This window comes from Brugia malayi (genome assembly GCF_000002995.4).
Source record: "Brugia malayi strain FR3 genome assembly, contig: Bm_v4_Chr4_scaffold_001, whole genome shotgun sequence".
NCBI lineage: Eukaryota > Metazoa > Nematoda > Chromadorea > Rhabditida > Onchocercidae > Brugia > Brugia malayi.
The window spans coordinates 8,020,418-8,034,801 of record NW_025062478.1 but is presented as its reverse complement, the minus strand read 5'-3'; the positions used below and the strand labels follow the sequence as shown (position 1 = coordinate 8,034,801).

Genomic DNA, 14,384 nt, shown 5'->3' with positions numbered 1-14,384 from the left:
CTTTTAAAACTTTAATTTCATTTTCATTTCAAATCAATACAACAGTTAATGAAGAAAAGAATGAGCCAATAAAAGTTGAGTTTCAATTTCAGTTTTACAACTATTTACAAAGTTGTAATACTAACATTTCTGACTATATATTTTCGCAAAGGTAAAACATAAATGCGTGGATGTAAAGTGTCCGATTCATTCCTACGCTCAATTTGTATCTCAGCTACCCAACGTTTTGTTACAGTATCATCCTAAAAAATAATCCTTCAATTTAGTTACTTTTTTTTTTACAAAAGAGTAAAAATGAAATAATTACTTAAGCATTTACTTATGTTTTCCAATACTAACAATTGTTTTTCAATACATTTTTCCAAATTTAAAAGACTTGCAGTTTTTAATTAAAAAGTCGTAAAACTAACGAAATTTTACTATCGCTGTTCAGAATCACAATAAAATACAATTCATATCTGCAGAAGAATTAACAAAATATAACTCACTTTAATGCTAGTAGTATTCGTCCAAGCGCTTTCCGATTTGACATTTTCCGCGTCATTGTCCAACAGAATTTCCAAACAGCCCGTATTATTTACACCTAAACGTGGAACGGAATGATAGATAAAAAAGTTTTGAAATTCCCAACGCATCTCTTTCAAGTTTTAAGCTACTAAATTTCTTCCAAAGGTGAACATTTTTTTTTGAATGAAAGAAATGAGATTTCGAAAAAACTCAGTATTTCTACCACCTGGAATATTTGAATTGTCGTTTGTTATGGGAAAAGAATTATAATTTCTGATTTGACGATACATTGGTTTCCACACCGGTGAACCGCACGTCATCATTTCTGGTGAAACAAAAACGCATATTTCCATAGTGATTCGTGGGAGAAAATAAAATTCAAGAAATCCAATAGCTTTCAAGAAGCTTACACTTTAAAGAACACTTCTCCAAAAAACAATCTGACAATATAAGAAAATCCACTGAAAATCCCAAGTTCGGTCATACAAAGAAGGTGAATAATGTATCAAAATGTCTTTGATTTGAGCAAATTTAAGCAATCTAAGGTAAGTAACTACAGTGATATCTCTTGCACAATGATTTCAAAAATTTGTTAGAATTTAAATTCAAAAATGCTTACTTTGTCTTGGTGAATTTTTTTTAAAAAATTGTGCAATGACAGGAGTGGAATTGGGTGATGTGTTTTGTGTTCGATCAGCGCTAGTCTTCAAGTATTTGTTAATCAGTTGTCGTTTAACTGTTTGCACTTTTATTCTGAATGATTTATATCACAATAGAGTGAAACTATTTTGAATTCAAAGATACAAGAAGGATCATAAACCAATGATTATAAAAATGAATGCAAATGAATTGTGATGCAAATGGAAGACGATGAAATTAATAAAATAAAACTAACAAGAAAACTTCCTTGTATTCTTTGTTGAAAGTGTAATAAATGAGACAATTGATAGATGAATTCAAAACTACTAGGAAATTGCTAGTGTCGGTGAGAAAATTGAGCAACAAAGTGCTTGGCTCAAAAAATGTTTCAATAACATTCACTATAAGTGCCTGGAATAAAAGAAGTTGCGCTGTTGACATCATAGACTTCTTCAGGGATGCTTACACAGCAACGATTGTATCATATCACTTAAGATCACTTTCATTCATTTGTTTGCTAACTTTTCTGATGAAATATAAAAGAATCGATCTACAAATCAATATCTTGAAATGATAGCACTGATCAATCAATCAGTTTATGTTCATTTATTTTCATATAATAAGATTTTTAAGAATTCTAGAAAATTTTTGTAGCAACAATCATATAGTTTCCAAAAATTTTCGGTCAATAAATTATTGATTATTTAATGTAGATTGAAAGAACAAATTATTTAATGATTTAACTAGATTTTAAGTTTCCATGAAATAGGTAATATTATGAACCCATATTATGAACGGCTTTCTGTGCAAACATTTAGGGTTGTAATGGATTCAGAGCAAATAACTAAATTGCAAAATTTCAAATTAATACTCAGAGCGACAAAAATTGATGAGGTCTTACCAAAATATTGCAGCATAAGAATAAAATAACCACCATAACCATTGTTACACTATCATCGGATCCGATTGCTCCATTGCGATCGGTCGGTTGAAGCATTGTATCCGTTATATGACCCAAAGAAGCTGAACGTAAAATGTGGACGAATACGGAAATTTTGAGTCTTTTCATGAATTCAAATGCAGTCATAAAAATTCACCTGTCATAGCAATTCGGGAAGCATTGTCTTTGACAAAACCCATTGAATTTGATCGCGATATGCTGTAAATTTCAATTCTAAACATATTATGCCAAACAGGAAAAGTATACTTAAGAAAACAATTAAATATGAATTTAGAATGCTGTAGCAGTTCATGAAAAATTAATAACTGAGCAAAGGTATGTAAGATATGTGTCAATTGATAAATAAATAGATTAATATCATTAGTTGCAGTGTCTAGCATATTGGGCAGTTTCAGATATGTTAGCATAAACGAAAAATGATAGTTTAAAAGCTACCTGACAAATCTCTTAACTAAGTGTACCGTTATAAAAACTAAGAGATATTAAAAGTTTTCAAAATTTCACTAATAAAAGATTGATTATTAATTTCTTTCATTTGACAAAGATATCTAAAAACTATCAAAGAAAGAAAACTTACGAGGATTGTTGTACAACAATGATAGCATTTAAAATGGATAGAAATAGAAAAGGAAGTAAAGTCATCAGCACCATGTACATATATACATTATATATCGTATTGATTGCAAAGAATAAAGAGGTCGGACAAATTTCGACTATTATTTCCTGAAATGTTAGTAAATTTAACTGAGTAATTCTTCTTTAGAAACAGTGGCATTTTTTAAGTAATTTAACTTTTGCTTTTAGGACACATAGATTTGTCCTTTCTAACATCAAGCATGTATAACCTTTTCTATGAGACCTGACATTATTTTATAAACACATCCATTTAATGCTTTAACTTCTGATTCTTCTGTTATTAATTTTAATAGTAGCACCCCATTTTCTTTAAAAATTGTCTTATAAAAACAATAATATTTAGATTGCATCAATTCTAATTATTGTATGATATTTGTCAATTGAAATTTATTCTTTCTTCTCAATATTCTGAACTTGAAAACGAGTTTTATTCAGCATATGAATTTAATCACAATGGGTATGTTAAATATTTAAACGGCGAACAATCTTTTAGTAATAATTAATTGTATGATTGGACGAATTTGGGGGAGGTAACAATAAGATAAATGCAAAAACATTCGCAAATTAGATGAATTAAACAAAAATGTATCATAAATATTTTCGAATCTCTAAGCACATAGCATATGACATTTACACAGACAGATGTTGCTATGATATTAAAAGAAAAAAATTTTGCAAATGGTACGAAACTGGGCACGAAACTGCTAACTTTTATTAAAAATATTAAAGAAGAATTGTGAAAATGGAATTTCAAAAGAATAAAAATTTTCAAGTCAAAAGACGCACATGTTGAAAGTTAGTTATTTTAAAATTTTGTTACTGAATTTTGCTACTTAAATTGTGTTATTTCAAAACTTACTAGGGGCAAAATTATCATCAAGACTAATATGCTTAATACACCCAATGAGGAGATGAATGTCATTGGGTCATTGGTCAACTAATACATAGCGGTAGTCTTTGCTTTCCTTGAACTAGTAAGACCCTTGCAACTTTCAAGTAAAGTGATAATTTGTGATATGAAAATAATTAAAAAATGACCTTTGAACTACCATGCAAGCATTTCCTCAAGTTGAACTGTGGGAAACGTAATGAGTTATAGATGATGGAGCACACAGTTATACACGTGTTTATTTCACAAGCACGTCGAATTGTACAATAGCTTGCACTTACTGTTTTCCAACATACCTTAAAAATTGAGTATGATATGCATTTTGAATTTCGAAGTGAATTCCGTTAACAGCAATGTTTTGTAATAAGTCATTATAAAAGTTGTGGATGTGTTTCTCGTGTCTCGCATTAATAAATAAATTCACATCTTGCATTGCTATCAAACTAACGTTGATATAACAATCGACAGCAGCTGCAACAGTGAAATATACGCTGCAGGTTTGTGCCATGTATCCGAAGGGTAATGCATAGACAGTTGTATAAGGTGCACGCGATAATTCCGGAATATAAGTCCTGAACAGTAAGATGTACGCTGTGTGAAGACGGAATCATTGAACTAGAAATTAAATTGCTATATGTAAATTAAATTCTACAGCAGATTCGCTAGTGATCTGAGATGCCGTTATTAAGCCATAAATATATATATTTGAGTTGAAAATTTGCTTCCTTTTAGTTTTTCATTGGTTATATCAGCAGGTCTGGAAAAGATGAACTAACCTAGCGGAATCGATCCAGAAAATAAAAAGACCCGTTATAACAACTAAAAAATCACTGGAAGAAAGAAATAACAAATAGGTGTTGGATGAACTGCGCATCCTGCAAACAACTTTTATTATAATTCATTCAAGTTTCAGTTATGAGACTAAAATTTAACTTATTTTCATTGTCAGATTTGACCAACCTTTCTCGAGAATAAACAAAAATATTGACAATATTTGATAGAACACCAAAAGCCGAAATTGATGGTAACAAAATAATGACTGCTATATAGTTAAACCTGAAACTTGCTGAGGTTGAGGTCAATTATGTTAAAGTCTTTAATTCTATTTTCATTATTTCCTAATGATTTAGGCGAGTATTGGTGGAGGATTTCTATATATCGAAGAAAAATAATGGGAAATAAGGCAAAGTTAGATTAATAGACAGAGACAGAACTGAAAGAAATTGTTTGGCTAATTTCAACAAATTTATTGAATTAAAGGATGAAAGATACACATACCATTCATATGCCGGCGAGTAATCACTGTGCTGCAAATCGGAACAAATACATTTGGTATCATTTGAATCCGATCCGAAAATCATTTTGCTGGAATTTTCCTTAAAATTTTAAAGCAAGCAGTGCCAACGTTTGTCATAAATGAAATCATTTCGGTTGTTGAGTTCAGGTGGGAGGGAAATTTTTAAATGAATTGAAGAGGTGAGTATGAGAAGGGAAGATGAGGAATTAGTATTACTTACTTTAAATAAAGTCTGAAAAGAGTAAACAGGCAGTGAAGGGGAATAAAAGAGTGGATGGCTGATAGGATGTAGTCATGTTTGACGAGAGAAAAGGGCAAAAACGATGAGAGGAAATGAAATTATGATGGTAGGTTAATTAAGGAAGACTGATAAGTGAAAAGTAAACGAGAGAGCTAACATTTCTTTTTTTTTTAATTTCCTCTTAGGGTCATCAACATAAGTCAATTTGAATTGCATTTGAAAGAATGAATTTTATTGAATCTAATTAAGTTAATTCTGTTCATTAAACTGTTACATTTGTGGATAAGCATCAACGCAAGGCATGTCAGCTATTTCCGATGGAAAATGAGTCTTGCTTGTAGCTAAGTAAGATTGAACTCTTCTTTTTCTTATCTTAAATGTTATTCTCAGATGAAGGATTCTCGAAGAAAGTAATTCAAATGAGACTATTCGAAAAAAAATGATGGAAATCAATTATGAATTTAATAAAAATGAAAAAAAAAAATTCAGCTTTTAAACCGAAAGGATAAGTAATAAATAAAAAATGAAGTTAAAAAGAAAAACTGACAAAAAATAAACCAAAAGTAAGTCACTATAAGTGTGACGTCAGCAATCTCGGGAAAAAATAATCTGCTAATGACAGGACGTTTCTCTTTTCTTTCCGTCATCTTAAATAAATTACTTTAGAAATCGAAAATTCCATATTTAGAGTTAATAAAAAATTCTTTTGTTTTGATTTGTTTTCAAATCCCAAAACAGTCTCACTAAAACGTCACATTCATCCGATTAAAGATATGTGCACAACAATTTTACAGGGAAATTCTCTAATTTAAGTTCATCGTAGTCAAAAGTTCCGTCATTTGTGTTTTTTAGTCTCATTTCATGTCAACGCAGAAACTGAGTGATGACATTTACAACTAAAATATTTGATTGAATGATTTTTAAGGTCATTATTCAAATGTGTTCACAATTATGAGCTTAGAGCAAAAAAAAAATGTTAGAAAATAAAATATTATGATAAGATGAGCAATCGTAATCGATCTGTTTGAAAAAGGACTGAGTGACAGGTTGATAGACAGGTAGCACTTAGTGAATTTTTAATTTTCACAGCGACTAGTCGACTTCATGACGCTTGGCTTGCTTGTACATTAATTTTTAAACAGCAAAAAAAATTGAAAAAGCTGAAAAATAGGCCATATTACATTCATCTTCATTACATCATATTTCTTTTACGTAGTGTGAAAATGAAGCAAAAGAAGAAATGAAAGGTTCTTTTTTTTTTTCATCACGCATTTTACCATTTGCGCTTCATTATGAGGCTCTGTTGTCTACTCGCTAATTTGTTTTCATTCTTATTTTGTATGCCATCTTCTTTTTTTCTTATCTGTGAAAATACTTGAAAAATATTTTGGTAGAAAGGATATTCTTCTGGAAAAAATTTTAGACGTCGGTGTCACTTATTTTATATGCAGAAATTAACTATAAAATTATATTTTTCTACTCTCTTGCCTTTTTAGCTATCTTCATGCTCCTTATCTGTGATTATTAATAAAAGTTTAAAGGATCTGCTGCTACCAATCGGAAAACAACAAAAATTTCATTGAAGAAAAGAAAAAGAATGATCTTCCCAAACTTCACTTTAATTACCTTGCGACATCTTTTTCTTCATAACTTTCAATAAATAATAAAAATAAAATGATAGAATAGAAAAGCAGACATTAGTTTCCAAAATAATCATGGTTGTTTAATTAGATAACTTGAAAATTTTTGAGAATTATAGAAGAGCTAATTACTGGTAAAGCAACTGTAGGATAACTGTTGGATAACAGATGGATGGCATTATCAGCTTTTTTTTTAGAAGGATCGACCGACTTTCTAATCATAAAAACGTACCAATTTAAACAATTGAGCAACTCTTATTGGAAAAGAGCCAAGAAATAAAAATATTTTATGAAAAATGAATATGTTCTGATCATTTGTGATAATTAATTAATTGGATGCATGGTGTCAACCACATCCTCGTGCTTGATTTGACAGATAATTAAGTTCTGCATTTGTAGAGTAATGCTTACTGAGTTCAAAATAATTTTTTAAGTCATAAACAAAACAGAACAAGGTATGGACTGTTCGATGAATAAGGAGAGAAAAATTATTTCCTGAGCAGTCATTTCATGCTAGCTTTCAAATTCTTAATTATTACGTTAGCAAGCATAAAATTGTTCTTTCCAGGAAATTTCATGTATTTTTTATTTTCCGTTATGAGCTACAACTTAATCTAAGACACAAATTGAGTGATTAAATAGTTACTTCCGAGGGAGTAAAATTTTCCTGAATTCATTTCCGGAAATATTTTTTCATTCCATTGTATTTACCACATATCAGCAAAAGTAGTGGAGTTTCCTTTTCCTTGCTCATAAAAATTGATTTATTTTTAATTCAATCTTAACTGAATCCCAAGAGATTCTGTAATTTGTAAGCTTTGAAGTTTTTGAAAAGCACACTTTGTCGTAAAACCGATTTAGGATGAGTAATACTTCATCAATTCTATAGATATAAATTCTTTTCTTCCAGTAAATTCAGAAAGATGTAGTAGATTCTTTTGAGAGAAGAAAATAGTGAGGAAAGGAAACGAAATTTAGGATATTTTCACTGAAGGATACCACAAAGATTACTATGAAATAACAGCATATAACAAGCAGACAGAGTTTTGATTAAAATCAGCTATAGAAGCATTCATATGTGTTAGCATTGCCAAATGCGCCTGCAATCGATTGCTGCCGCAAATGTCCAGGAATCCTTAACCATTATGGAGTAAATGAGAAGAAATATTTACAATAAATAACTGTCTCAAAATCGATTAACTCAGTATTAAAAATTAGCATCATCCCGCGATAAGAATTATTACTTGTGATGAGCTGTTCAATTAGTGCTTAAAGTCACAGCTAACCTATGACCTTCAGAGCACAAAAATGCTAAATTATTGAACCTAATTCATTATTTTGACCTCTGACAATTTATCAGCATTTAATAAAATTTTTTCAGCTAACAAACATTCTGAAATGATTTTTGTCTATTATTCATTTCTGGTATATAAAAGATCTTGTGGACTTTCAAAAAAAGCATGAGTCAAAAGTATTATATTGCTCGGATATTTCAATGATACACTAACAACATAATCAATTATTAATTTGTTTGATGAAGATCAATAGAGAATGAATCCAAAAGAAACAAAAAATTAAGTGGAAGAAAGCTGTTGGTGATAATTACTGATATCAGTGCAGGCGAGAATTAAGCATGAAGCAAGATAATATGCATTATTAAATTAGAAAATGTTTTATGGCTTAGAACACTTCTAACAAAAGCACTGTTAGTTAAAGCTCATTACGATTATTTCATTTCAAGCTTTAAAAATTTTTCATTCTTGAAAATCTTTCATTTCACGTTTTTGAAGTTTGTAGATAATTGTTAACTAATAAGGAAATACTATATTTTCCTTATTAGTTCTGTTTTCTGAAAAACTATAAAATAGTATAAGCTTTTAGAGGACAACAGTTCAGAATTCCAGCAAACGACTTCAATTTTTTTAATTCATCAGATTTTCCGAGAAGATTTGATGGAATTCTCGAGTAACTGTAAAATGTAATAACAACAATCCTAATTTGAAAACTTATGACTTTAAAAACTCCATCAAAAAAAAAAAAACAAAGTATCGCTATGCCGCTTACAGTTTGAGAAAGAAAGAAATCATAATTTAAGCAAGCAGAAACCATATTAGCTTTATAAAATTTATGAATTCATCTGGTATAAAATTCAAAAAATGGGAAGAATCCTGAAGATTATTAGAAACCAATCATAATTATGCAAAAAAATTCACTTCCGTTCTATGCATGCAAATCACTTTTCTGTTAAGAGCAGTAAAATTAGAAAGTTCCAAATAATTTCAAAAAATCTTTCATTCAATTCTAAATTTGAATTTCATATTGCATTTCTTCTTTTCAATTTTAACAGATTTATGGTCTTATATTTTCTTCTTTTGCTAAAGTGTGAATTCCGGAATAACTTAAAATCTATAAAATTTATCTTAATCCTTACCTTTTATATGCTATGTTTACTACTAATTGTTTATTCAGAATTTTACTATAATTAAATGTAAACAAATTGTTTATCACCAGTTCTTCATAATTAAATTTTACCTTTTCCTATCCCTTAAAATCTGCTTAGGAGGAAATACTAATAATGAGTTTCAAAGAGTTCTTCAAAGTTGTGCTTGAAGAACAGAACTATCTTTTATCAAATTTCCTCGACACAATAGTTCATCCATCTATTGTGTTGAGGAAATTTGATAAAGTTGGAAAATTTTTTGAGAGCTACTGAAAAAAAGAAGACATTTCAATAATATTTTTCAACAAAAAAGAAAGATTTTTTTTAGCAAATTCATTTGAACAATATGCGATTTTTTAGAAAAAAGAGAGTGAAATTTGATAAAATTTTATTAAATTTAGCAATAACAGTGTTTTAATTTGAAAATTTTGGATAATAATGAACAATTATAACGCATTTCTTTTTCTACTGAAAGCCATTGTACCGAACATTTTTATATTATTAGAAGGAATGTGTTTACGGTATAGTTTGAAAGAATTGTTAATATTTTACTGGTTGCTTGCACTACTATTTGACAAATTTACAAATAAATTCGAATAATTAATTTTTAAAGCGATCAATTTCAATTTCAGCTGGAAAAATCGATTTTTATAGATCGATTTTTATCACTCTCTTTGTAATGTGATAAAAATTCAATCAATAACTGTTCTTTTTTATAACAAACAAATGGAAATATCTTGAATAATCAAAAAATTAATACATTTTCTTTTCCCGCAGAAGAAAGTCTTAGACGATGGGAAGAAAGAAGAAATCTAACAAAGATGTTCAACTAACTGTGATCAAAAACTGGAAACGAATAGTTGGAGAGAGGAGATCCAAATACTTTTGTTTAAATTTATAAAATCTGTGAAAGGCTGGCATAAAATAGTTTCATCACTTACGCTAGAATTAAGCCTTGAATTTCACTTCTTGAATTAGAGGGATAATTCGTACTGCCATCTATTTTCATTCTTATAACACTCAAAATTCTTATTCATTCCTGCTATGCCTATCATATGGTCTTCCGCTTATTTTTAATCATTTTTCCTGCTTATTATCAGATCTTTCTATACATGATTTATCACGCTCTGCTCTGAAATTGATAATATTTCCAAAATTGGACTCCTTGTTGAAGTACAATCGCATTTTGCATTTTGAGGTTTTGGAAAGGAGAGGGAAGTAAATAAACAATCTTACTAATGTCTCTACTTTTTTAAATTTCAAGAAATTAATTTTTTTTTTTGAAAAATTAGTGAATAAGCTCCACATTTTTCATATTTCTGAAATTGCTGTGCTTGAGAAATCAAAACAACTGAATAATCAGAGAATAGATATAAACATCTGCGAAAAACAAAAATAAGTTTGCGTATCTTAAAAATTTTGATAACTCTTATTATTAAAATTCTGTGCAGTCGTTTTTCAAAAACTGAAAAATTAATTTAAAATCAAACAGTCATCATTTTTGCGATAATATCATCTGTTAGCATATGCCAATTATTAGACTTCTGCCCTATTTTATTGGTAATAATTTTCCATCTAACAAAATTTACTTTTTTAAAAGAAACTGAAAAAGAAAAGCATTTTACGGCATGAATTTGGACCCATTTTAAATCATTAATATGAAAAATTAGAAATTTTCACTATTTGACAACAATTCGTCATTTCTATTAAATTAAATTGTATTTTAAAAGAAATCCATTTTTAATATAATTGCAAAAAAAAAAAAAAAAAAAAAAAAGAAAAAACCAGATCAACAATTAAATATTCAGACTGCATAGAACTTTTCAAAAACTGAAAATCGCAAAATTAATTTAAAGCCAAAAACTCATAATATTGTCTTTTGGTATACTTATCAGACTTTTGCCTCCTTTTATTAGCAATATTAGTAATAAGTTAATTAGATTAGTGCTACGTAACAAATGAAACAGTCGTCTATCCACTAAACTGAACAATTTTTTTAAACGTTTTATTAATTTGTAACAGATTATTTTATGCTATAATTCATTATTTTGAGATTTCAATAAGCTTTTAAAAGAAATTTATTAATAAACTATCTACTTATAAAATAAATTTAATGGTCTCACAGTGATAGCCTTTTCGATGATGAATGAACAGAAAATTTTTGTGCCAAAAGAACTGCCATAAACGATGTTTAGCATGTAGTTATAAGTGAATTCCATCTTAAATAATGGGAAAGCAAAAAAAAAAAAAAAAAGCAATGAGAACAACTATCAGTTCATTAGTGAGTATTTAGAACGAATAGTTTCAAACAATATACTTTAATGGTTCTCATGTTCAGATTTCTTTCAAACGTTAAATAGATTAAAAGATTGAATCATGAAATTTAATCTTCAAATTAATTCAACAACCTTATTCATTTCTTTTTTTTCCACCATAGATTTATAAGCAAAGCATTTTAAAATTTTTCTCTCGAAAAAACGCTAATGAATGCTTGTTGATTGAATTCGGCTAATTTAAACTACAGGTAAACTTAATTCAATTTATTTTGACCAGTTTTAGAGTGCTCAAAGCTGTTTACTTACTAAAATGATTTCTAATAAGAGAAAAGCTGATGTCCTTAAATCTCTAAATCTAAAATTTGGGCAAATAATTTATGCGGCAGTCATCACAGCATTGAAGTTTGTTGAGTCGCTTTCAGAACAGTTTTAATTAGTACATAAAGGTTAATAGTTTTGGAAATAATATATTCGTCTCCCAGGTAACAATTTAATTCAACGTCAAATTTTCAAATTTTCGTTAAATTATTATCTAAAAAAACCTTCAAATGAATAAATTACAATTATATCTAAAAAATCGTTTCATAATTCCTTGAATCCCGGAAAGTCATTTAGTAAAATAATGTACGAAAATTTTTTCCGGATATCAATATAATAAAAGACTACTTCGAATCGAATCAATTTTAAGCTTTGAATGACTGACTTTTAATTATTTTGATTAATTGGCCAGAACACTAGGCGATAATTTTATTGATTGAACGGAGTTAGTGAAAGTAATATTCCTCCAAACTAAATAATTGCATTTTTTGCTGGTATTCAAAAACTACTTTTTTCTATGTCATTGGTGCTTTGTGGCCAAGATAGTAAGTTATTTCATTCTACAAATGACTGATGACATCACAAGAAAGATTTCAAATTAACTAAGTGAATTAAATAGTCGAATCTATTGGAATAGAATCAAAAATGACTAGCAAAAAAACATTGTACCACGTATTTTTAGAAAATCCAATCGAAAGATATCAATAAGTTGTGGCATTTTGCGCACTATCCTAAATGGAAGTCATAGGAGAATGAGGGTTGTTTATATGATATGAGCACATTAACTCAATTTTGCACCATTCTGTCAACGAATTCCGCCAGTGAGCATCATCATTTCCATTACCGCCTTGATTTATATAACATATCTCTTTAGAAGAAACAATTAAATGGAAGAAGATAGAATTAATCCCTTAGATGGAAGAAGAAATCAGTTTATTTCCGCCTATTAATCATACGTCCCTGTCTACGTCTATGTGCCTTTGTTTTTAGAAAAACTTTTTTAGAAAGATTTTTGTATCGTTTTCAATTGGAATAAAACTGTCATAATATGAAAAAAAAATTTTGTCCTTAAAATCATAGAATTGATAAACTTTATTTAAAACAAACAATTATGTATCAACCAGTAACGTTTTCATCAAATATTTCGATATTTCTACGATATTATTCTCGAAAATAATTGACTAATATAAAATTTATTTATTCGAAAAACAGCTAAAAAAACTTTTTGTGTTTTATTTAATCAGAAATATTTAATTTTTTAAAAAATTAATCATAAATGACCTATTCCAATTTCATATTCTGATCAGAAAGACACTTTACGTCACATTTCATTGCGCAACCGTTTACAGGTCGATTAGTAGTTTAATTTAAATAAAAATGCACATTGCATATTCACCTTGACTAAGCCTAAATACTCTTTCGAAGTGCTTTTTTGATTTGTAAATTAGCGCCTTCTTCAGCAAAACAAAAAGGTCTTAGCTTAGTCCAAACAGGTTTATTTCAATGATACTTTAATCATCGTAAAAATTTCTTTATTATCAAAAAGCTTTAAAAAAGTTCCTCAATGATGTGTTGCCACAATTTTACTACAAATTAATTTTAATAAACATTTTTACATTTTCATGTTCAAGATTTCAAAAAATAAATTCATGAAATTTATTAGGAATAAATATGCCGTTCCTTAAATTTCTTTAGCAGTAACCTTAACCCAACAAGCCAACATTTTCTTAAATATGTTTGCTTTAAAAATTCTCCAACGATATTCATAATTGTAGCTTAAGACTAAAAGCCAACTGCTAATCGATAAAATTAGTATATTCCTTATTTTCACTGCTTCTACATTTCATATATCATTGCACATTGACTTATAGTATATCATTTGGAAGTGAAAAGCAAAATTTTAGTCTTTGAAACTGAGGCACAACTTTGAAAACTATTTCGTAAGTTTTACAAATGATTAAACTTGATGCTTGGTAAAAGAATCTGGTAAAATCCCTTTCTCTTGTGAAAGTTAAGAAGAAAGTTATGAAGCAAAAATATATCAAAATAAAAATAAAGTTAAATATATTATTAAAGTTGCTCTTAAAAGAAATGTATGGTGTCGCCTTATCCAAATTTGCTTTACTATATCTTACTATGAGCCATTCAATTATTTAGTTACGTAAAATCCATCCATCAGCAAATGGGATAAATATAACTATTATTCATATAGGAAAAGAAGTGGAATATATTTTGAGCGAAATCAATTTTGATCTCTGAAATTTATTGATGAATAATTTTAATTTGCAAAATAAAGAAGATTGAATGATGAAATGCAGAGGACAAAAATCTGATATTATCAGAATAGTTAAGATAACTAGCAGAATATTAAAAGACCCATTTTTCCTTTGCTGAATAGCATAACTCAGTCCTTACTAGTGAAATAAATATCACTCAAGAGAGTTTTGATATTTTGTTGCAGCGGGCACGGAAAAGTGCAGAAATTTCTGCGTTGAATATCGCGAGAAATCATCATGCAAAATCGAGAATAGATGATAAAG

General features: G+C 28.7%; 1 protein-coding gene across 1 annotated transcript; it reads right to left on the bottom strand.

Annotated features, from left to right (window-relative positions):
- Nucleotides 1–104: 104 nt before the first annotated feature.
- On the bottom strand, nucleotides 105–4,993 carry Bma-frpr-5 (Uncharacterized protein; the record flags this gene model as incomplete). Its single annotated transcript, XM_001901585.2, has 13 exons — nucleotides 105–242; nucleotides 489–583; nucleotides 734–832; nucleotides 1,127–1,260; nucleotides 1,403–1,557; nucleotides 2,048–2,169; nucleotides 2,244–2,305; nucleotides 2,685–2,830; nucleotides 3,782–3,928; nucleotides 4,081–4,204; nucleotides 4,409–4,507; nucleotides 4,593–4,688; nucleotides 4,911–4,993. The coding sequence occupies 13 exons, from the start codon at nucleotides 4,991–4,993 to the stop codon at nucleotides 105–107; spliced, it is 1,500 nt and encodes a 499-aa protein (XP_001901620.1).
- Between the last annotated feature and the right edge of the window lie 9,391 nt (nucleotides 4,994–14,384).